This window comes from Neoarius graeffei, chromosome 22 (genome assembly GCF_027579695.1).
Source record: "Neoarius graeffei isolate fNeoGra1 chromosome 22, fNeoGra1.pri, whole genome shotgun sequence".
In the NCBI taxonomy this organism is placed as follows: domain Eukaryota; kingdom Metazoa; phylum Chordata; class Actinopteri; order Siluriformes; family Ariidae; genus Neoarius; species Neoarius graeffei.
Window position 1 is genome coordinate 18,050,957 of NC_083590.1, and position 25,542 is coordinate 18,076,498.

Genomic DNA, 25,542 nt, shown 5'->3' on the forward strand with positions numbered 1-25,542 from the left:
CATGGGGGGCGCTGTTTTTGGCCGACGCAATTGCTCCAAAACGGGTTTTTGGTAAATAATTCCATAATGCTTTTCCTTCACACCACTACCTTGTGATAGTACGTTGCTGTTGTAGACACTTATTTTTCCAACTCATGATCGCTCATGTACAGCATAGCGCCACCTACTGACATGGGAAAAACCAAAAAATTTATTCTTCAAAAATCTATATCTCATCTTCTGTTTACTCAATTGTCATCAAACTTCATACGCAAACTCTTCATAGCTCCCCTGACATGTACGCCAAATTTTGTGCACTTTCGCCCCTGGGGGTGCGGGTTATGGCAGAAATGATATTGCAGCTTCTGATTTGTCAAACTTGGCAAGCAAACTCTTTACAAGACCCTTTTTGGGGCGCTTGCCATGGTCGACATCGCACGAAATTTGGCTCCTTTTTCTTAGACTCCCACCGCTACTGAGAACCAGAAGCCCAGATCCAGGCGGGCCTCAGGGCCTCTATAGCGCCCCCTAACTCATTGTGATTTTGGCCTCCCGCATTAAGGTGCCTGGTTGCCATGTAGTTTGTAGTAGTGGCATGCCATATGGTACGCATATGTATCTCACTAAGCCGGACAAAAATGTAATGCCAATGCATTAGCCACGCCCAACAGGAAGTAAGGTAATTTCACTTTTGTGCGAAATGCATGGCCACGAAAACGGCGCAACTCCTCCTAGACCGTTCATAGGAATGTCACCAAAATTGATACACATCATCTACAGACATGGCTGACAAAAGTTCCTAAATACGTTTCACGTAGAATAAACCGTTCAGAAGTTATACGTCAATCAATTTTCAATGCAAAAATTTACATGCTTAAAAATTCATAACATATCTTCAAATTGCTCAAAACTGCTCATACTTCACACGCAAATCACTCATTGGGCATCTGACATGTTACCCAATTTCTGTGATATTTGGCCACTGGGGGCGCTATTTTTGGGCAAAAAATCCAATCTTTCCTCAAATTTGGTCAAACTTCACGGCCACCCTCTTACTACCTCCCATGTCATGTACACCTCATTTTGGGAATTTTCGTCCATGGGGGGCGCTGTTTTTGGCCAACGCAATTGCTCCAAAACAGGTTTTTGGTAAATAATTCCATAATGCTTCTCCTTCAGACCACTACCTTGTGATAGTACGTTGCTGTTGTAGACACTTATTTTTCCAACTCATTATCGCTCATGTGCAGCATAGCGCCACCTACTGACATGGGAGAAACCAAAAAATTTATTCTTCAAAAATCAATATCTCATCTTCTATTTTCTCAATCTTGATCAAACTTGATACGCACACTCCTAACAGGTCACCTGACATATGTGCCAAATTTTGTGAACTTTTGCCACTGGGGGCGCTGTTTTCAGGCAACAATTTATATCTCGGCTTCTGATTGGTCTAACTTGATCAAACTTGACACAACAACTCTTCATAGGTCCCTTGACATGTATACCAAATTTGGTCAACTTTCACCACTGGGGGCGCTCATTGCGCTGTAGCAGTTGCAGGACAGGTGTTTACAATCATGAGGCTCCAGGAGTATTTTGTTTTGGTTGCCTTAAACACACATGACTTGTGGACCACTGGGTGGCGCTCATTGCACTGTAGCAGTTGCAGGAGAGGTGTTTACAATCATGAGGCACCAGGAGTATGTTGTTTTGGTTGCCTTAAACACACATGACTTGTGGGGAATGGGTAGGCAGTCGGGAGCAAGTGTTGTAGCATAGCACCACCTACTGACATGGGAGAAACCAAAAAATTTATTCTTCAAAAATCAATATCTCCTCTTCTATTTTCTCAATCTTGATCAAACTTGATACGCACACTCTTAACAGGTCACCTGACATATGTGCCAAATTTTGTGAACTTTTGCCACTGGGGGCGCTGTTTTCAGGCAACAATTTATATCTCGGCTTCTGATTGGTCAAACTTGATCAAACTTTTCAAAACAACTCTTCATAGGTCCCTTGACATGTATACCAAATTTGGTGAACTTTCAACACTGGGGGCGCTCATTGCGCTGTAGCAGTTGCAGGAGAGGTGTTTACAATCATGAGGCACCAGGAGAATGTTGTTTTGGTTGCCTTAAACACACATGACTTGTGGACCACTGGGGGCGCTCATTGCACTGTAGCAGTTGCAGGAGAGGTGTTTACAATCATGAGGCACCAGGAGTATGTTGTTTTGGTTGCCTTAAACACACATGACTTGTGGGGAATGGGTAGGCAGTCGGGAGCAAGTGTTGTAGCGTTACATACAGACTAATAGATGTCTAACAGAAGACAATCCTATGTAGCTATAGCTTGGTGACTGATGAGGTAAATACATTAATTTGGTTGGGAAGCCATGGCATAACATGTTCTGTCCATGACAACATCTCAGCGCACCGTGTACTCTGTGTCCAATTCTGTGCTTTGTCACCATTGTGGGAGTAATGTCTCTTGCCAAAGAAGCTGTGGAAGGTTTTTCGCGGGGACGCATGCCCCCGCCCCCCTTGGCCGCTGGCGCGAGGGCCCGTCGAGGCCGCTTGCGGCTTTAATTATTCTTCCGTCTTCTTCTTCTTCTTCTTCTTCTTTATTTTTCTCCGCTGTTGGGCCATTTTCGGGGCGCTTGCCATGGGCGAAAACGCACGAAATTTGGCACCAGTTCCGAGAATTGCCACCGCTACTCAGAACCAAAAGCCCAAACTTGGCCGGGGCTCAGGGCCTCTATAGCGCCCCCTAAGTCGTTGTGATTTTGGCCTCCCGCATTAAGGTGCCTGGTTGCCATATAGTTTGTAGTAGTGGCATGCAATTTGGTACGCATATGTATCTCACTAACCCGGACAAAAATGTAATGCCAATGCATTAGCCACGCCCAACAGGAAGTGAGGTAATTTCACTTTTGTGCGAAATGCATGGCCACGAAGACGGCGCAACTCCTCCTAGACCGTACATGGGAATGTCACCAAAATTGATACACATCATCTACAGACATGGCTGACAAAAGTTACTAAATACGTTTCACGTAGGATAAACCGTTCAGAAGTTATACATCAATCAATTTTCACTTCAAAATTTTACATGCTAAAAAATTCATAACAAATCTTCTAATTGCTCAAAACTGCTCATACTTCACACGCAAATCTCTCATTGGGCTTCTGACATGTTACCCAATTTCTGTGATATTTCGCCACTGGGGGCGCTATTTTTTGGCAAAAAATCCAATCTTTCCTCAAATTTGGTCAAACTTCACGGCCACCCTCTTACTACCTCCCATGTCATGTATACCGCATTTTGGGAATTTTCGTCCATGGGGGGCGCTGTTTTTGGCCGACGCAATTGCTCCAAAACGGGTTTTTGGTAAATAATTCCATAATGCTTTTCCTTCACACCACTACCTTGTGATAGTGCGTTCCTGTTGTAGACACTTATTTTTCCAACTCATAATCGCTCATGTACAGCATAGCGCCACCTTCTGACATGGGAAAAACCAAAAAATTTATTCTTCAAAAATCTATATCTCATCTTCTATTTACTCAATTGTCATCAAACTTGATACGCAAACTCTTCATAGCTCACCTGACATGTACGCCAAATTTTGTGCACTTTCGCCCCTGGGGGTGCTGGTTATGGCGGAAATGATATTGCAGCTTCTGATTTGTCAAACTTGGCAAGCAAACTCTTTTCAAGACCCTTATTGGGGCGCTTGCCATGGTCGACAACGCACGAAATTTGGCTCCTTTTTCTTAGACTGCCACCGCTACTGAGAACCAGAAGCCCAGATCCAGGCGGGCCTCAGGGCCTCTATAGCGCCCCCTAACTCGTTGTGATTTTGGCCTCCCGCTTTAAGGTGCCTGGTTGCCATGTAGTTTGTAGTAGTGGCATGCCCTTTGGTATGCATATGTATCTCACCAAGCCGGACAAAAATGTAATGCCAATGCATTAGCCACGCCCTACAGGAAGTGAGGTAATTTCACTTTTGTGCAAAATGCATGGCCACGAAGACGGCGCAACTCCTCCTAGACCGTTCATAGGAACGTCACCAAAATTGATCCACATCATCTACAGACATGGCTGACAAAAGTTACTAAATACATTTCACGTAGGATAAACCGTTCAGAAGTTATACGTCAATCAATTTTCGATGCAAAATTTTACATGCTTAAAAATTCATAACAAATCTTCTGATTGCTCAAAACTGCTCATCCTTCACACGCAAATCACTCATTGGGCTTCTGACATGGTACCCAATTTCTGTGATATTTCGCCACTGGGGGCGCTATTTTTGAGCAAAAATTCCAATCTTTCCTCAAATTTGGTCAAACTTCACGGCCACCCTCTTACTACCTCCCATGTCCTGTATACCACCTTTTGGAAATTTTCGTCCATGGGGGGCGCTGTTTTTGGCCGACGCAATTGCTCCAAAACGGGTTTTTGGTAAATTATTCCATACTGCTTTTCCTTCACACCACTACCTTGTGATCGTACATTGCTGTTGTAGACACTTATTTTTCCAACTCATAATCGCTCATGTACAGCATAGCGCCACCTTCTGACATGGGAAAAACCAAAAAATTTATTCTTCAAAAATCTATATCTCATCTTCTATTTACTCAATTGTCATCAAACTTCATACGCAAACTCTTCATAGCTCACCTGACATCTACACCAAATTTTGTGCACTTTCGCTCCTGGGGGTGCTGGTTATGGCAAAAATGATATTGCAGCTTCTGATCTGTCAAACTTGCCAAGCAAACTCTTTACAAGACCCTTATTGGGGCGCTTGCCATGGTCGACAACGCACGAAATTTGGCTCCTTTTTCTTAGACTGCCACCGCTACTGAGAACCAGAAGCCCAGATCCAGGCGGGCCTCAGGGCCTCTATAGCGCCCCCTAACTCGTTGTGATTTTGGCCTCCCGCATTAAGGTGCCTGGTTGCCATGTAGTTTGTAGTAGTGGCATGCCATTTGGTACGCATATGTATCTCACTAAGCCGGACAAAAATGTAATGCCAATGCATTAGCCACACCCAACAGGAAGTGAGGTAATTTCACTTTTGTGCGAAATGCATGGCCACGAACACGGCGCAACTCCTCCTAGACCGTTCATAGGAATGTCACCAAAATTGATACACATGATCTACAGACATGGCTGACAAAACTTTCTAAATACATTTCACGTAGCATAAACCGTTCAGAAGTTATACGTCAATCAATTTTCACTGCAAAATTTTACATGCTTAAAAATTCATAACAAATCTTCTAATTGCTCAAAACTGCTCATACTTCACATGCAAATCACTCATTGGGCTTCTGACATGTTACCCAATTTCTGTGATATTTCGCCACTGGGGGCGCTATTTTTGGGCAAAAATTCCAATCTTTCCTCAAATTTGGTCAAACTTCACGGCCACCCTCTTACTACCTCCCATGTCATGTATACCACATTTTGGGAATTTTCGTCCATGGGGGGCGCTGTTTTTTGCCCACGCAATTGCTCCAACACGGGTTTTTGGTAAATAATTCCATAATGCTTTTCCTTCACACCACTACCTTGTGGTAATGTCTCTTGCTGAAGAAGCTGTGGAAGGTATTTCGCGGGGACGCATGCCCCCGCCCCCCTTGGCCGCTGGCGCGAGGGCCCGTCGAGGCCGCTTGCGGCTTTAATTTTTAATTATAATTGTTACCTGAATGCTTTGGCAATGCAACATAATTTGAGAGAGAGAGAGAGAGAGACGTGTGTGTGCCGGCGCATTTGTGTGCTTCAGGAGTGGGCGGGGTGTGCGTGACCAAGAAAGCTCATTGGTCAATGCAGATATACTTTTCTTGCACCACTGAGATTCTCTCCAGTTTTGAGAAACAGAGACAGACAATCGTCAGTAGTCAGAGCTTGTGCGAGAATTTATTGAGAAGCGAGTCAAAAATGAGTAAACGAACCCTGAAACAAACGAGCTTGTTTCAGACTTTTACGAAAAAGTCCAAAAGCAGTGATCCAGGGGTGTCATCTGCTTGCCAGTCCTCTCCAGTATCAGCTAGTAACACGGCACCGGCAGCTTCCACTCCTCCGCAACCTAGCAGCAGTACGCTGCAGCTGGATGCTAGCTCAGTTCCTTTGAGGGAATTGCCTTCATCTACCTCGGAGTTTGAAACTAGCCATACATCCAGTGAATTTCATATAAGAACACCTACATCTCCCCCATGTCCCTTACAATCAGAAGTAGATGGTTGCTCCACCTTGCTGACAAATGAGCCATCAGATAGCTTTACTAATGAGCCACGAGTCAGCCCGCTATCACTGACATCAGATTTATCAGACATAGGTAAACTTCAACCAGATGCCTTAAAATGTGCACCGGACTCTGTAAAGCTCAATGTCCTACAGAACCGCTTCAAACCAGACAGAGGGTGGGTGGCTCCTTCTACTCTGATTTTCGGTAAACTCAGAAAAATACCCGAGGAGTTTTTCAACGAGTCTATGTACCCCACGTTGCGCTACAGTGTGTGTCAGGATAGCCTGTTCTGCGTTGCACGCATTCTGTTCTCGTCTGGTGATTTAATCCTTAGGACTAAACCACTCCGAGACTGCAGCAATGCCAAAAAAATCGTCGCCAAACACATAGGCACACAAGCACACCAGAATGCCCAGTTGCATTACTGGATGTAAATCCTATGATCCCCCGAATCATCAGAATGCAGACTAAGCGTTCAAACACACCGGCAGCAACCCCAGAGGAGTACTGGCGACTAAATTTGTTTCTTCTGTTTATTGACCATCTTATTACAGAAGTGACAGATCGCGTCTGCCTTGCACTCCCGCGCCTCAATGCCCAGTGTTTGCTGCCAGACAAACTCTCTGCCTTGTCCGACACTTTATGGCATGACATAAAGGAGGAGTACAAGGACTTAATGCCCAAAGTCAATGCTGTAGACACCGAGCTGGAACTGTGGAAACAGTTAAATGAGCTCAACCCGAAAAAGCATGACATTTGTCAAGTCCTCGAGACAACTGAAAATTTTTATCCAAACATTCACAGCATTCTTCAAGTCTTGCTGACAATGCCAGTCTCCACAGCCTCTGCCGAGCGTTCTTTCAGTACATTAAGACGTCTCAAAACATACTTGCGCAATACCATGAGTGATACAAGGCTCACTGGGCTTGCGTTCATGAACATTCATTTTGATATGGAGATTGACAGCGAAGAGATTATGAGGCAGTTCAACGCTACAGGTAGAAGACGAATTAACTTTAAATAGGCACAATTTTGCTCGGTGATTGGGTGCGCCTTTACCTAGCGCTTGGTGGCCTGGGGACAGGATTGCGCTTGCGGTAGGTCTGTGTGTACTCGTGCGTGCGGTAGTGCTGAGTAAGTTCACTAGATTCTAATCGAGGCTATAAAGAGTTTATTGTTTATTGTCGTGTGTAGTTCACATATGTTGTTCAAATATCAGCCTGTGTTCATGGGAGGCTATTGTTCAATTTCAAGTTAAAGTTCTATCGTTGTTTTGTGTATAAGCCTATAGATCGACTCTTCATAGAAACTGCAGCACGCAAGGGTTTTTTTTTGGGGGGGGGGGATTACACCGCTAGTGCGTACCTTACAGTTCAACCTGATGAGGAATACCTCACTCCATAATGTGTAACACAACACATACACCTCAGGACTGTGCACCTTACCCCCCTGATGCACTCCCCCCCCCCTTTTTTTTTCTCTCTCTCCTCCCCCCTTCCTCTCTCTCTCTCTCTCTCTCACTCTACATGCTGTTTTGCACTGTTATTGGAGATGCTTTAATCTCATTGTACATGTACATAGTGACAGTAAAGGCATTCTTCTCTTCTATTAAACAGGTGAATGTGCATTCTCTGTCATGGCATGTGAAGTATTCTGTCAGAGATGGTTGGTTGGTTGGTCGGTCGGGTTCAATGCCCGAACTGATAATCTGCATCATCAGTTTTTCTTTGGCTAATCAGACACAAGGTATGCCACCACTCTTGCCGGAGCGGTTGGTGGTTAGGTGCCTTGCTCAAGGGCACTTAAGCCAGTCCTGCTGGTCCAGGGAATCGAACCAGCAACCTTTTGGTCCCAAAGCTGTTTCTCTAACCATTAGGCTATGGCTTCCCCTTGGTTGGGAGATGGATATAAGTGCAGAAGGTGTGTTTATTAATACAAGTGAAGACGGGTAAACAGTCTGGGGTGGATTTCCCAAAAGCCTCTTAAAGCCAAAGGTGTCTTTAATTACCTCCTAAGATCCATCATCAAGCTAACGTGGTTTTCCTGAACAACATCAGAGCCAAAGTAGTCCTTTAGTTTGCTCGGAGTTTACGAGAGACCCGGACCACTCGTTCAAAACAAAGAGCGACTCGCTCACAGCCGAATAAACAGAATACACATGCACCTCTGAGGGACTCTCACAGTCAACGGGGGAAACCGGTGTTGAATCTGCCGGTGTTCAATTATTTTTCTTGTACTGTACAGTGCACGCACATTGAGTTAATTATTAAATAAATACAGTGGTGCTTCAAAGTTTGTGAACCCTTTAGAATTTTCTATATTTCTGCATAAATATGACCTAAAACATCAGATTTTCACACAAGTCCTAAAAGTAGATAAAGAGAACCCAGTTAAACAAATGAGACAAAAATATTGTACTTGGTTATTTATTTATTGAGGAAAATGATCCAATATTACATATCTGAGTGGAAAAAGTATGTGAACCTTTGCTTTCAGTATCTGGTGTGACCCCCTTGTGCAGCAATAACTGCAACTAAACATTTGTGGTAACTGTTGATCAGTCCTGCACACTGGCTTGGAGGAATTTTAGCCCATTCCTCTGTACAGAACAGCTTCAGCTCTGGGATGCTGGTGGGTTTCCTCACATGAACTGCTCACTTCAGGTCCTTCCACAACATTTTGATTGGATTAAGGTCAGGATTTTGACTTGGCCATTCCAAAACATTAACTTTATTCTTCTTTATCCATTCTTTGGTAGAACGACTTGTGTGCTTAGGGTCGTTGTCTTGCTGCATGACCCACCTTCTCTTGAGATTCAGTTCATGGACAGATGTCCTGACATTTTCCTTCAGAATTCGCTGGTATAATTCAGAATTCATTGCTCCATCAATGATGGCAAGCCGTCCTGGCCCAGATGCAGCAACAGGCCCAAACCATGATACTACCACCACCATGTTTCACAGATGGGTTAAGGTTCTTATCCTGGAATGCAGTGTTTTTCCTTTCTCCAAACAGAACACTTCTCATTTAAACCAAAAAGTTCTATTTTGGTCACAGCCGTCCACAAAACATTTTTCCAATAGCCTTCTGGCTTGTCCACATGATCTTTTAGCAAACTGCAGACGAGCAGCAATGTTCTTTTTGGAGAGCAGTGGCTTTCTCCTTGCAACCCTGCCAAGCACACCATTGTTGTTCAGTGTTCTCCTGATGGTGGACTCATGAACATTAATATTAGCCAATGTGAGAGAGGCCTTCAGTTGCTTAGAAGTTACCCTGGGGTCCTTTGTGACCTCGCCGACTATTACACGCCTTGCTCTTATGCCGCTTTTCCACTACCAACGCGGCTGAGTTGGGCTGAGTCGAGCTGAGTGGGGCTGTTGGAGTTGCATTTCGACTACAACCGCGCTGAACCGTGCTGGCTGGAAGTGGGTGGACACATTGGGTGGAGTTAGCGAAAGTGGGTGGACGTCGCGTAATGTCGTTAGGCGGCGCAAACAGTGACATCAGTGACCTTTTAAGCGGTAGTCTCATGACCCGGATAGTAAACAATAAACATGGAGGACATGGAGTCGTTAGTGTTGCTGGTCTTGGTGCTGTGGCTTGTTGTCACCGACAATGCCAACAGATACTGGCAAGAGCGTATAGATGAGGCGAGGCGCATAAGGCTTCAGAAATTCTCGTAATTCGTAATTCTCCTTCTTCCGGGTTTACGGTGTTTACAGATCCCAGCGTGCTCGCGGGGCGTGTGTGGGCATGTGAGGACACTCCTCCTCACCAATCAGTGCACAGGGGAGTGTCTCCTCACGCCCCTAGCCCCACTCGGCTCGGTTTGGGTCGCTTCAGCCCCACTCCAAAACCGTGCAAGTTTTGGGTGCTAAGCAGGGCTGAAGTGAGCTGAGTCGTGCTGTTCTGAGATAGTCGAAACGCGAGCCGTGTCGGGCTGAAGTGAGCTGAAAAAGGGTAGTGGAAAAGGGCCATAAGAGTGATCTTTGTTGGTCGACCATTCCTGGGGAGGGTAACAGTGGTCTTGAATTTCCTCCATTTGTACACAATCTGTCTGACTGTGGATTGGTGGAGTCCAAACACTTTAGAGATGGTTTTGTAACCTTTTCCAGCCTGATGAGCATCAACAACGCTTTTTCTGAGCTCCTCAGAAATCTCCTTTGTTCATGCCATGATACACTTCCATAAACATGTGTTGTGAAGATCAGACTTTGATAGATCCCTGTTCTTTAAATAAAACAGGGTGCCCACTCACACCTGATTGTCATCCCATTGATTGAAAACACCTGACTCTAATTTCACCTTCAAATTAACTGCTAATCCTAGAGGTTTATGTATTTTTGCCACTCACAGATATGTAATATTGGATCATTTTCCTCAATAAATAAATGACCAAGTATAATATTTTTGTCTCATTTGTTTAACTGGTTTTTTTTTTTTATCTACTTTGAGGACTTGTGTGAAAATCTGATGATGTTTTAGGTCATATTTATGCAGAAATATAGAAAATTCTAAAGGGTTAACAAACTTTCAAGCACCACTGTAAATGAAAAACATTCTGAATATATTTCAATATGGTCTGGAATCACATATGGATATCATAATCGCTACGTTCACACTGCAAGGCTTAATGCTCAATTCCGATTTTTTTGTGAAATCCGATTTTTTTGTGAGGTCGTTCACATTAACAAATATATGCAACTTGTATGTGATCCTCAGTATGAACGAAAAGCGACCTAAAAGTGTTCCGCATGCGCATTGCAGGATACGACGACGTCACACGCAGTGAGCATGGCCAGTGTTTACGGAAGTAAAACCGCCCGGTTGCGGTATGACCCATCCAATCTAGCTTGAATAGCTGTATCCCCCGAAATGGAAATCAGCTCCCTAACCTCTGCGTCCTTCCATTGAGAAGATTCGGAACCTTCACAGCCCGAAGCGTCCCTCGCATTGATGTCATGCGCAGGGGCGCAGATACGTTTTTTGAACTGGGGGGGACAAAAAACTGGGGGGGACAAAGCTGCCAGCAAACCAACCCCAACCCCGATATGCCTGTCAAACTTGTTGTGGGTTACCATAGCAACCAAGCTCGAGCTCGCAACCTGTGCAGTCTGCGCAGCTCAACCAACCGAATATCAGTCTTTGTTTTGTTTTATGTGAATTGTTGCAACTATGTATACACTGCCGTGCACCTCAATAAACCGAATGGTAATTAGTCTTTTGATTTTTCCGTGAGGTTTGCCTTATGCAAAGAAAGACAGCATAGACGTTTTTTTCCTCCCTATAAGTGGGGGGGACCGAGCGAGGTGAATTTAAATCTGGGTGGGACGAGTCCCGCCCTCTATCTGCGCCCGTGATTATGCGCCATGTTGTTGTAACTTTTTTTGAGAGACCCGCTGCCTACTTCAGCGCAGAATAGTGACGTTTGTGGCTTGTTGATGACGTGTAAGTCGGATGAATGCGACCTGGCGGTTCAGACTGAAGTCGCATATGAAAAGAGCGGATAGGAATCGGAATTAGGACCACATATCCAAACGGCCTGGGTCGGATTTGAAAAAATCAGATCTGTGTCGTTCATATTGTCAATAAAAGATCGGATACAGGTCACATATGGGCGAAAAGATCGGATTTGAGTCAATTCAGCCTGCAGTGTGAACGTAAATGTCACACTGATACTGGCACATTTTAATCAGATTTAACTCCGTAAGGGGAGTCATTATCTAATTTGGTGTCTAAGGCAAATTTATGCACCTCTGACGTGTGTGTGTGTGTGTGTGTGTGTGTGTGTGTGTGTGAGAGAGAGAGAGACACGGAGTGAGCGTGTAAGTAAGAGGTTTTGATCTGTGTATGCCAATGGAGGTTGATTTTTATATATATATATATATATATATATATATATATATATATATATATATATATATATATATATAAAATATACACACACACACACACACACACACACACACTCAGTACTTTGTAAAGTAAGTGTGCTTTCACAGTTTTTATATCAGCGTGCTGGTTGGGCATTTAATCCTGTGCAGGTGCGAGTCATTTGTGGCGCGCACGAGAGTCTATCTGATGCATGCGCCAAGGCGTGCAGGTGTGACACTTTTGCACGAAATTAGTATAAAAACTAATGTAGAAATAAATATCTTATGCCAAATTATTTTGGCATGTTACAAAAAAATAAAGAAAACATCCAAGTCTCCAACTGACGAGTACTAATGCAGTTAATGCACGAGTCCTTAAAATTAGGGCACGAGTCGGACTCGAGTACTACAAGCCTGAGAGAGAGATATAATGTATGTGTATGTGAGAAGAAAAACTTAAATACAATTTGTACAATTAATTTAATATTATCAGTCACCACTTGAAAAAATGTCAGACTCTGTTCATTGTAAGTAAAATTACGCTCACATCCCAATACAGGCTTCACAGGACCAGACTGATGAGACGGTGTTGACACACAACATTTATTTTGATTTGGCTCCAGATGGCTCCACTACAGATCTGCTGTGAATTCTGGATAGTGTGAAAATGTTAAAGGTGCCCTTCCACCAAAAACGTTTAATACTGGCTCTTTTTGAAATGCCATAGTTCACTCCGAGTTGCATATGCATGCTGCATGTGAAAATGTAATTCTGCCCCCATTCCCTGTATTAGCTTATGAAAGAAAATAGTCGGAAAAACGAGCGAATCAGAAAAAGCCCTTCGAACTTGCGTAAGTTCGAAAATTAGTAGTCATGGCCTCGCCCAGCTTGGCTTGCGACTGCCCATGGGAAGAAAGTTCGGATTTAAGCGCGAGGAGAGATAGCAGAGCCCATCTCGTCAGTAGCTAACGAAGAGCACCTAACAGCAAGCTGAAAACATGTCTGAACAAGTTCGTGCCTGTGTTATTTGTGGCAGTAAGACATCAACGTTGCATTTCTTGCCCAAGATAGAAGAGGTGAAGAAGAAATGGTTGGAATTTATCTTTGGAACACCACCAGCGAAGTATAATGCAGCGTTAGTACTGTGTTCTGATCATTTCAACCACAGTGACTTTTCAAACTTCGGTGCCTTCAGTAGTGGTTTTGCTTCGAGGTTGTTTTTAATCCCTGGATCTGTGCCATCAAGACGATCGACCACCAGCTCACAAGCTGTAAGTGAAACATGAGCTTTTTGTTCGAAGGTTTTTCTTACAAAATAGCATGTTCATATTCTCCACGTTAGCATGCATGACATGGGCACAAGCTAGGCAGGGCTGAGGGTTTTCCGCTTTTTGGCGGATTTCCGCTTTTTCTGAGTAAAAAAACGACCTTTTTATATTATGCCAAATCCGTTGAATTTTTTTTTAAATTAATTTTGGGGGGTTGGGGTATGTTCCTTCATGCTGTTCAAACTTTATTAACTCCAACGATGTTTGCACATTATTTGTAAGTCGCCATCTTTAGTCTCGTTTAAATCTCGTTGAATGTGATGTAAAATTCGTGTTATCTACATTGTTATTGGTCAAAACATTGATGTCAAGACCATAATAGCTAGTGGTGTCAACAATAATCGATTCGGCAATGCATCGCAATGCGGGGCATGAACGATTCAGCATCGATTCGGCAACATGCCAGATCGATTCAGCGTATTAAAAAAAAAAAAACTTCCGTGGGCATTTCCGGAGCAACATCACAGACATGCGCAGTCTGTAGCTGCACGCCAGTCGAGAAAGCACTAGCTTAGCATGATGGCTGAGGCGGAGGAAGAGGACTGCGAGAGACAGGTTATTATTAACGCACCCAAAGCTTGGAAAGCTGACATAAAGATGCACTTAAATTTTTTCTTGAATATTTTCTTGACTATTTTTTTATTGCTGGGTGGTTGTTGTTAAAATACAGTGACTGTTATTACTGAGTTTGCACAGGAGTTCAGGTGCCCTGTGTGAAAGGCTGCTACTTTACTGTGTGTAAAAAAGAAAGATCTGGTCTCATTCAAAGCACTAAAAAGCTGTAATTTGTTTTCTTTTTCATATTTGAAACTCTATAACATTCAATTTTCTCGTCTCGTCTCGTCTTCTTCCGCTTTATCCGGGACCGGGTCGCGGAGGCAGCAGTCTAAGCAGGGAAGCCCAAACTTCCCTCTCCCCAGACACCTCGGCCAGCTCCTCGGGAAGAACACCGAGGCGTTCCCAGGCCAGCCGAGAGACATAGTCCCTCCAGCGTGTCCTGGGTCTTCCCCGGGGCCTCCTCCCGGGGGGGACATGCCTGGAACACCTCCCCAGGGAGGCGTCCAGGAGGCATCCGAAAAAGATGCCCGAGCCACCTCAGCTGATTCCTCTCGATGTGGAGCAGCAGCGGCTCTACTCCGAGCTCCTCCCGAGTGACTGTGCTTCTCATCCTATCTCTAAGGGAGCGCCCAGCCACCCTGCGAAGGAAACTCATTTTGGCCGCTTGTATCCGCGATCTTGTCCTTTCGGTCATTACCCAAAGCTCATGACCATAGGTGAGAGTCGGAACGTAGATCGACCGGTAAATTGAGAGCTTCGCCTTTTGGCTCAGCTCCTTCTTCACCACGACGGACCGGTAAAGCGACCGCATCACTGCGGAGGCTGCACCGATCCGCCTGTCGATCTCACGCTCCATCCTTCCCTCACTCGTGAACAAGATCCCGAGATACTTAAACTCCTCCACTTGAGGCAGAACTTCTCCACCAACCTGGAGAGGGCAAGCCACCCTTTTCCGGTCGAGAACCATGGCCTCGGACTTGGAGGTGCTGATTCTCATCCCAGCTGCTTCACACTCGACTGCAAACCGCCCCAGTGCATGCTGAAGGTCCTGGTTTGAAGAAGCCAACAGGACAACATCATCCGCAAAAAGCAGAGATGAAATCCTGTGGTTCCCAAACAGGATTCCTTCTGGCCCCTGGCTGCACCTAGAAATTCTGTCCATAAAAATTATGAACAGAACCGGTGACAAAGGGCAGCCCTGCCGGAGTCCAACATGCACTGGGAACAGGTCTGACTTACTGCCGGCAATGCGAACCAGACTCCTGCTCCGTTCGTACAGGGACCGGACAGCCCTTAGCAAAGAGCCCCGAACCCCATACTCCCAAAGCACCCCCCACAGAATACTACGGGGGACACGGTCGAATGCCTTCTCCAGATCCACAAAGCACATGTGGACTGGTTGGGCAAACTCCCATGAACCCTCGAGCACCCTATGAAGGGTATAGAGCTGGTCCAGTGTTCCGCGACCAGGACGAAAACCGCATTGTTCCTCCTGGAGCCGAGGTTCGACTATTGGTCGAATTCTCCTCTCCAGTACCCTGGAGTAAACCTTCCCTGGGAGGCTGAGAAGTGTGATTCCCCTATAATTGGAGCACACTCTCCGGTCCCCTTTCTTAAAAAGAGGGACCACCACCCCAGTCTGCCACTCCAGAGGCACTGTCCCTGACCGCCACGTGATGTTGCAGAGGCGTGTCAACCAAGACAGCCCCACAACATCCAGAGACTTGAGATACTCAGGGCGGATCTCATCCACCCCCGGTGCCTTGCCACCGAGGAGCTTGCAAACCACCTCAGTGACTTCGGCTTGGGTAATGGACGAGTCCACCTCTGAGTCATCAGCCTCAGTCTCCTCAGTGGAAGACATGACGGTAGGATTGAGGAGATCCTCAAAGTATTCCTTCCACCGCCCGACAATGTCCCCAGTCGAGGTCAACAGCTCCCCACCCGCCCTGTAAACAGTGTTGGCAGAGTACTGCTTCCCCCTCCTGAGGCGCCGGACGGTTTGCCAGAATTTCTTCGAGGCCGACTGATAGTCCTTCTCCATGGCCTCCCCGAACTCCTCCCAGTTCCGAGTTTTTGCCTCCGCAACTGCCCGAGCTGCAGCACGCCTGGCCTGCCGATACCCGTCAGCTGCCTCGGGAATCCTGGAGGTTAACATGGCCCGATAGGACTCCTTCTTCAGCTTGACGGCATCCCTTACTTCCGGTGTCCACCACCGGGTTCGGGGATTGCCGCCACGACAGGCACCGGAGACCTTGCGGCCACAGCTCCGAACAGCTGCGTCCACAATGGAGGTAGAGAACATGGTCCACTCAGACTCAATGTCCCCCGCCTCCCTCGGAAGCTGGGAAAAGCTCTCCCGGAGGTGGGAGTTAAAGACCTCCCCAACAGAGTGCTCGGCCAGACGTTCCCAGCAGACCCTCACCATACGTTTGGGCCTGCCAGGTCTGCCTAGCTTCTTCCTCCGCCAGCGGATCCAACTCACCACCAGGTGGTGATCAGTTGACAGCTCAGCCCCTCTCTTCACCCGAGTGTCCAAGACATAGGGCCGGAGATCAGATGAAACGACTACAAAGTCTATCATCGACCTCCGACCTAAGGTGTCCTGGTGCCACGTGCACTTATGGACACCCCTATGCTCGAACATGGTGTTCGTTATGGACAAACCGTGACTAGCACAGAAGTCCAATAACAAAACACCACTCTGGTTCAGATCGGGGAGGCCGTTCCTCCCAACCACGCCCCTCCAGGTGTCACTGTCATCGCCCACGTGAGCATTGAAGTCCCCCAGTAGCACAATGGAGTCCCCAGTCTGAGCACTCCTCAGTACCTCTCCCAGGGACTCCAAGAAGGCCGGATACTCTATACTGCTATTTGGGCCGTAGGCACAAACAACAGCAAGAGCCCTCTCCCCAATCCGAAGGCGCAGAGAGGCGACCCTCTCGTTCACTGGGGTAAACTCCAACACATGACGGCTGAGCTGGGGAGCTATAAGCAAGCCCACACCAGCCCGCCGCCGCTCACCACGGGCGACTCCAGAGAAGTGGAGAGTCCAGCCCCTCTCGAGGAGCTGGGTTCCAGAGCCCAAGCTGTGCGTGGAGGTGAGCCCGACTATCTCTAGCCGGTACCTCTCAACCTCCCGCACAAGCTCAGGCTCTTTCCCCCCCAGCGAAGTGACATTCCATGTCCCAACAGCCAGCCGCTGTGTCCGGGGATCAGGTCGTCGAGGCCCCTGCCTTCGACTGCCACCCAATCCACATTGCACCAGTCCCCTACTGCTACCTCTGTGGGTGGTGAACCCACAGGAGGTCGGGCCCACGTCACCTCTTCGGGCTGAGCCCGGCCGGGCCCCATGGGCAAAGGCCCGGCCACCAAGCGCTCGCATACGAGCCCCAACCCCGGGCCTGGCTCCAGGGTGGGGCCCCGGCTGCATCATCCCGGGCGATGTCACGGTCCTCAGATTTTTCTCCATAGGGGTTTTGGTGAACTGCTCTTAGTCTGGCCTGTCACCTAGGACCTGTCTGCCTTGGGAAACCCTGACAGGGGCATAATGCCCCCGACAACATAGCTCCTAGGATCATTCAAGCACACAAACCCCTCCACCACAATAAGGTGGCAGTTCTAGGAGGGGACATTCAATTTTATTTTGTTTAAAACAGGAGTGATACACACAACAGCCAATAAAAGTTCAGTATCTGACTGCTTGTATTGCCTCATGACTACTGAAAAATTTGCCTTGCTTTCAGTAAAATTTTAACGCATCACAATGCATCGTAGAATCGGATTGAATCGAATCGTTACCCTCCGAATCGTAATCGAATTGAATTGTGAGGGCTGTGCCAATGCACACCCCTAATAATAGCCAATCAAAACAGTTTTTACAAAGACACCCACATCCGCCTGTTCTGACCCACTGGAGGTAGCGTCACAGTGCTGTTAGCCAATCAGAGCTAACACCTTTACTGATTGCTGTTAGCCAATCAGAGGTAACATGTTTACATATCATGAATATTAATGAATAAGAGCTGAAATCCTGTCGTTCTCCCGCCACCCGCTCTTCCACCAACCTAGAACAGCCTGAAACAGGAGAACCACAGCATTTTTTTCACCAAAACCGGCTCACAGGGCATTCATTACCGCACAATTAATGAAAAAACGATGCAATGAGATATTTAAGCAGTTGTGGTCTACAGGCTGTTTCAGTTTTATTGTTTCCAAATTCACGCGGGCCGAATGAAACGAGGCTGTGGGCCTGGAGTTTGACCCTATGTGCCATAACACTTCCTTCTGATTACTTTCACTTTCTGGATTAAGTTCAGTCAGGATGCTTGGAGAGGTTAGGTTTCCACTCTATAACTCTGTGCTCTGTGGGCTGCAACCTCTGGTGCTGCCACCTAGTGTGTAAGAAGAGGTAGAGCTCATAAAGAATATTAAACAGAAATATTGCAGTACATGATATGAGCAGCAAATTTGTCTCTCCCAGTGTTTTGTATTGTGATATTTGAGAAAATGAAATTCTGTCTCATGCTTCCTTCAGAAGGATGCACAGTGAACTCCAGATGAAGAGATCAGACTCACCAGAACCCAGCTGTGTCTCCCTGAAGAGTGATGCGTCTATGGATCCTCCTTTGCGATTTAAAAATAGAATCTCTTCATCTATACACAGGTAACATCCCATAATTCTCATAGTTAGTCACTGCAGAGTGAAAGACTGTGTTACACATTCCTTTATCCAGCCCAGATCATCATCAGCATTTTGATATTTATCAGTTTGTGATACTTAAATTAGGTCCTAATGCTGCTACAATACTTTCACTAAACATTTTAGAGTAATTAATATCAATAACTGCACAGTTCAGTGTTTCACAGTGTCACATACAGGATAAGGCAGAAAGTGCATCTGGATGTGGCAATAAAAGTCATAGCGATGGCAAGCAAAATAATTAAAACAACTAATACTAATGAATAACCAGTGTAAATGGTGAATATAAAGGACTGTCTGTAATGTTGTACAGTGAACTCCAGATGAAGAGATCAGACTCACCAGAACCCAGCTGTGTCTCCATGAAGAGTGATGCGTCTATGGATCCTCCTTTGCGATTTAACACTGGGAACCCCTCATCTGTCCCCAGGTAACATCCCATAATTCTCATAGTGAAAGTTCCAGTTAAAGGCTGTGCTACACTGTCATTAGCAGCTATTTTTAATTAATATATACGAAAGAAACTATCGTTATACTACACAGTTTATATTATACAGTAGTTTCTTAGTCTTTAGTGACACAACAGTTCTTTCAGTAAATGCTTCAGAGTAACGAGTGAGTCACGAGTACTTAAAATTGGGACACAAGTCAGACTCGAGCACTACAAGCCATATATATATATATATATATATATATATATATATATATATATATATAATATAGTATGTCCCTTTACACACTCATCTAGAAGGGTAATTTTGCACAAGGCCATCTGTCTACAGCAGAAAAAAATAAAATAACAAAATGCGTCTGGAAAAATCCCAAGGGAGTCTGGAGCCAGATTCGTGACGTTACCTGCGGAAGCGCCAGCAGGCTGCATGAGTTTTACACTGTTTCAGTGCACAGCCTGTGTAGACCAAGCGCTCCCATTTCTCTCTCATTGTCCATTTTTTTGGGAAACGATGAGGACTAATCCCATCATGATTGGTGTTGCTACACCCTCCTACGATACATCTGTTAACCATTTTAATAATTACGTGATAACGTTGAAGAAATTTGCAGAAAACCACCAGGTCGTTTTCTCATAAACAAACTAGTGCTGACGTAGGATTCAGAAGGAGGCGTCCCGCACGCGACGTCACGAAAATCAGTGTTTGCCGGGAAATCCAAATGCCAAGTTTTTTCAGAGGCGGACCAATTCACCTCAAATGGCTTGATTTCAACCGGATTTTTTTTGGTATTGCGCAAGGTAAAAAAAAAATTGCAGAGAATGCAGAATGTGAGAGATATTTGACCAAAGTTTAATATAAAATAGGAGAATTACATTGATCTTGCTCCTGAATTTACCCGGGATATGCACTTTAAGCAGTCGTGTTCTACAGGCTGTTTCAGTTTTATTGTTTCCAAGTTCACGCGGGCCGAATGAAACGAGGCTGTGGGCCTGGAGTTTGACCCTATGTGCCATAACACTTCCTTCTGATGAGCTTCACTTTCTGGATTAAGTCAAGTCAGCGTGCTTTGAGACAGTTAGGTTTCCACTCTATAGCTCTGTGGGCTGCGACCTCTGGTGCTGCCACCTAGTGTGTAAGAAGAGGTAGAGCTCATAAAGAATATTAAACAGAAATATTGCAGTACATGATATGAGCAGCAAATTTGTCTCTCCCAGTATTTTGTATTGTGATATTTTAGAAAATGAAATTCTGTCTCATGCATCCACCATAACGTTGTACAGTGAACTCAAGAGAAAGAGATCAGACTCACCAGAACCCAGCTGTGTCTCCCTGAAGAGTGATGTGTCTATGGATCCTCCTTTGCGATTTAAAAATAGAATCTCTTCATCTATACACAGGTAACATTCCATAATTCTCATATTTAGTCACTGCAGAGTGAAAGCCGTTGTTCCACATTCCTTTATCCAGCCCAGATCATCATCAGCATTTTGATATTTATCAGTTTGTGATACTTTAATTAGGTCCTAATGCTGCTACAATACTTTCACTAAACATTTTAGAGTAATTAATATCAATAACTGCACAGTTCAGTGTTTCACAGTGTCACATACAGGATAAGGCAGAAAGTGCATCTGGATGTGACAATAAAAGTCATAGCGATGGCAAGCAAAATAATTAAAACAACTAAAACTAATGAATAGCCAGTGTAAATGGTGCATATAAAGGACTGTCTGTAATGTTGTGCAGTGAACTCCAGATGAAGAGATCAGACCCACCAGAACCCAGCTGTGTCTCCATGAAGAGTGATGCGTCTATGGATCCTCCTTTGCGATTTAACACTGGGAACCCCTCATCTGTCCCCAGGTAACATCCCATAATTCTCATAGTGAAAGTTCCAGTTAAAGGCTGTGCTACACTGTCATTAGCAGCTATTTTTAATTAATATATACGAAAGAAACTATCGTTATACTACACAGTTTATATTATACAGTAGTTTCTTAGTCTTTAGTGACACAACAGTTCTTTCAGTAAATGCTTCAGAGTAAAGAGTGTAAATATTTATGAAGGTCAAAATGTTTTAATCAGGGCTTTGAACCGGTTCAAGGAACGAAAACGAAAACCGGGAACTTTTTCTATTTCACATGGAACAGAAACGAAACCAGAAACTTTATTATTTTTTATGTTCCGGAACAGAAACGCTTATTAAAAATAATGGTAACCGGTTAATACTGGTTTTTATTTCGTTCCTCAAAGTTTCCGTAGCCTACAAATAAAAAAAGTCATGCAAGTTTCTATGACCCGCCGGGGTTCACTTCCTGTGTGACGTTCGCTGATTGAATGGAGAGAGCGGGAAGGTGGAGTGCATTACTGAGTGTCTGAGCAAAGAAGAGCCTGAACTTTGCAACCTCCCTATTGGCTGTTTGTAAAAATGTATCAGTTGTTGCCCTTCCCACGGGAATCATCGCGGGCTCGAGAGACGAGACCTGACGAGTTAGTTCATTGGTAGCAGAACAAAATGTCTGGACACAAATCGGGTTTTCAGAAAGGAAAGAAAATAAACGGAGGGTCGAAAATACAAAAAGGCAGAAAATGCAAAACGAGTTTTAAGGTAGGACAAATGGTTACTTTTCTGAGGCAGCCCGCCGTGGCTGCCTGAAGGCTTATTTATTATAGCCCATTTAGTTAAAATAGTTGATATAAAATGTTTATAGTTATAGTTATGTGATGGTTGTCCTGATTTAGACTGGTGTTTTGTTTTTTTTTGGGGGGGGGGTTACGCGATGTTGCACCCGGGTCCAGATTAGGGCAGAACCGGCCCTGGCTACATTTCAGGTGTAGTTTATTTTATGTATGTATGCATGCATGCATGCATGTACTTGCATAGATGTGTACTTGGTCTTCCAATATGGCGCCTAACAAAATCTCGCGGCGCGGTGACGTCATGCGGTAGCCCTCTATAGGGCCTGACTAGCCTTTGGTAACACACTAAACGAATTATCTTTCATTTTTGGCACTTTTTCTGTTTGTGTAGATGGGAAGACATACTGAGAATCCAAATCGCCAACATTTGAAATAATTGTTTTGAATTATTTCTTGTCTTATTTAATGAAGGTTGTAATAGAATTAGCCTACATTTGGCTTAAGCTGGATGAGACAGAGACATCATTTTATAGCCATTTGTTAAACAGCTGGCAGGGAACGTAATTAACCGTTCCGGGAACGAAATTTTTTTGTTCTAACCGGTTCGGGAACGTCTATTTAATGGTGGAACCCAAAACCGGAAACGTTAAAATTCCGTTTCTGTTCGGAACGAACCAATAGGAAAAAAATTCTGGTTCAAAGCCCTGGTTTTAATAAAGGTCATGTCTTCAATACTAAAGCAAGAAATGCTAATAGAAGCAAAAAACCAAATCTAATGATTACTACGAGAGCGGCGGCTACAATTATCAACAGTCTGTAATTGACACCTTTTCAGATTTACCAATAAAAGACAAATTTTCAAAGGTGAGATTCAGTTACATCAGTTATTATTGGCTAATTAATCAACCAGAAGACCCTCCCTCGCCGTTTCAGCTTGTCGTCTGATGATACTGCTCGTTACTTGAGATGGAAAACCCAGACATTATCATGGTGCAGAGATCACGGACATGTTTTTACTGATCGGTCTTTGTGTAACATTGTTGAAGTCGATGAAGTGCTTTCTTAAAAAAAGAAAAAAAAAGTGCTGCGATTTTTTTTCTATTTTTTTTGTAATTTATTTATTTATTTTTCTGATTCAGAACAGAATGTAATGCTATAGAGTATTTGGAATCCTGTTGCAATAAGTAGAATTGGACCAGAATTAAATTCCTCATCTCATCTCGTTAACTCTAGCCGCTTTATCCTGTTCTACAGGGTCGCAGGCAAGCTGGAGCCTATCCCAGCTGACTACGGGAGAGAGGCGGGGTACACCCTGGACAAGTCGCCAGGTCATCACAGGGCTGACACATAGACACAGACAACCATTCACATTCACACCTACGGTCAATTTAGAGTCACCAGTTAACCTAACCTGCATGTCTTTGGACTGTGGGGGAAACCGGAGCACCCGGAGGAAACCCACGCGGACACGGGGAGAACATGCAAACTCCGCACAGAAAGGCCCTCGCCAGCCACGGGGCTCGAACCCAGACCTTCTTGCTGTGAGGCGACAGCGCTAACCACTACACCACCGTGTCGCCCAATTAAATTCCTAGCATATAAAAAACTTTCCTATTCCATTCAGATTTTTTTTTTGCAGTTTGTTTTAATATGTGGTAGATCTTTACAATATCAGCAGACAGTTTATATTTTCAGATGTAAATTTAAAATATCACTTAAAAAAATCACTTGTTTGAAAATACTGAAGGTTCACCAATCTGAATCTAACTGCAACAAATTCGAGCATTGTTTGAAAGAAATAATTTTGAAATCAAATAGAAATCATTTTTGTGTGTGCGTAAAATCATCTGGAGGTCGATAATTGTGGAACGATGTCGATAACTGTGGACAAAGGTGTTGATAATTGTGGAATGGCGTCACGTGATCTAATGCACTAAGTAATCAGGAATCAACTCATTTTTTTCCAGTGGACGTTGGAGTAATTCTTCATGCCAGGCTTGTAGTACTCGAGTCCGACTTGTGCCTTAATTTTAAGGACTCGTGACTCGACTTGAGCGCTGATGACTCGGACTCGTGCATTAACTGCATTTGGACTCGTAAATTGTAAACGAGGACTTGGATGGATTTTCTTCTTTTTTTTTTTGTAATATGCCATAATAATTTGGCATAAGTTATTTATATCTACATTAATTTTTATACTAATTTTGTGCAAGTGTGTCACACCTGCACACCTTGCCACGTGCATCAGATAGACTCTCGCGTGCGCCACAAACGACTCGTACCTGCACATGATTAAAGCGCAATCAGCACACTTATAACTGTGAAAACATGCTTACTTTGCGAAGTATTGTGTATATTTTTTTGTGTATGTATGTGTCTCATATATATAAAAAATCTTCATTCAACCTCCTTAGGTACACACAGATCAAAAGCTCTCTTGCGCACTCCGTTTCTCTTTCTCTCCTCTCTCTCTCTCTCTCTCTCTCTCTCTCACTCTCTCTCTCACACACACACACACACACACACACACACACACAATTAGAGGTGCAGAAACTTCTCATTTATGACACTAAATTAGATAATCACTCGCCTTACAGAGTTAAATCTGATTAAAATGTGCCAGTATCAGTGTGACATTATGATATCCATACAGTGGTGCTTGAAAGTTTGTGAACCCTTTAGAATTTTCTATATTTCTGCATAAATATGACCTAAAACATCATCAGATTTTCACACAAGTCCTAAAAGTAGGTAAAGAGAACCCAGGTAAACAAATGAGACAAAAATATTGTACTTTGTCATTTATTTATTGAGGAAAATGATCCAATATTACATATCTGTGAGTGGCAAAAGTATGTGAACCTTTGCTTTCAGTATCTGGTGTGACCCCCTTGTGCAGCAATAACTGCAACTAAACGTTTCCGGTAACTGTTGATCAGTCCTGCACACCGGCTTGGAGGAATTTTAGCCCATTCCTCTGTACAGAACAGCTTCAACTCTGGGATGCTGGTGGGTTTCCTCACATGAACTGCTCACTTCAGGTCCTTCCACAACATTTTGATTGGATTAAGGTCAGGACTTTGACTTGGCCATTCCAAAGCATTAACTTTATTCTTCTTTAACCATTCTTTGGTAGAATGACTTGTGTGCTTAGGGTCGTTGTCTTGCTGCATGACCCACCTTCTCTTGAGATTCAGTTCATGGACAGATATCCTGACATTTTCCTTCAGAATTCACTGGTATAATTCAGAATACATTGTTCCATCAATGATGGCAAGCCGTCCTGGCCCAGATGCAGCAAAACAGGCACAAACTATGATACTACCACCACCATGTTTCACAGATGGGATAAGGTTCTTCTGCTGGAATGCAGTGTTTTCCTTTCTCCAAACATAATGCTTCTCATTTAAACCAGAAAGTTCTATTTTGATCTCGTCCGTCCACAAAACATTTTTCCCATAGCCTTCTGGCTTGTCCACGTGATCTTTAGCAAACTGCAGACGAGCAGCAATGTTCTTTTTGGAGAGCAGTGGCTTTCTCCTTGCAGCCCTGCCATGCGCACCATTGTTGTTCAGTGTTCTCCTGATTGTGGACTCATAAACATAAACATTGGCTAATGTGAGAGAGGCCTTCAGTTGCTTAGAAGTTACCCTGGGGTCCTTTGTGACCTTGTCGACTATTACACGCCTTGCTCTTGGAGTGATCTTTGTTGGTCGACCACTCTTGAATTTCCTCCATTTGTACC

General features: G+C 44.5%; 2 protein-coding genes across 26 annotated transcripts in view; both read left to right on the forward strand.

Annotated features, from left to right (window-relative positions):
* The window catches only part of LOC132870726 (protein NLRC5-like), a 930,547-nt gene that overhangs the window by 302,200 nt on the left and 602,805 nt on the right, over nt 1-25,542 (forward strand). The window lies entirely within an intron of this gene.
* The window catches only part of LOC132871038 (NLR family CARD domain-containing protein 3-like), a 76,217-nt gene that overhangs the window by 43,115 nt on the left and 7,560 nt on the right, over nt 1-25,542 (forward strand). Inside the window, exons 3-6 of the mRNA XM_060905193.1 lie at nt 18,541-18,669; nt 19,019-19,135; nt 20,438-20,554; nt 20,904-21,020. Coding sequence (XP_060761176.1) covers nt 18,541-18,669; nt 19,019-19,135; nt 20,438-20,554; nt 20,904-21,020 — 480 coding nt within the window. The remainder of the gene's footprint in view (nt 1-18,540; nt 18,670-19,018; nt 19,136-20,437; nt 20,555-20,903; nt 21,021-25,542) is intronic.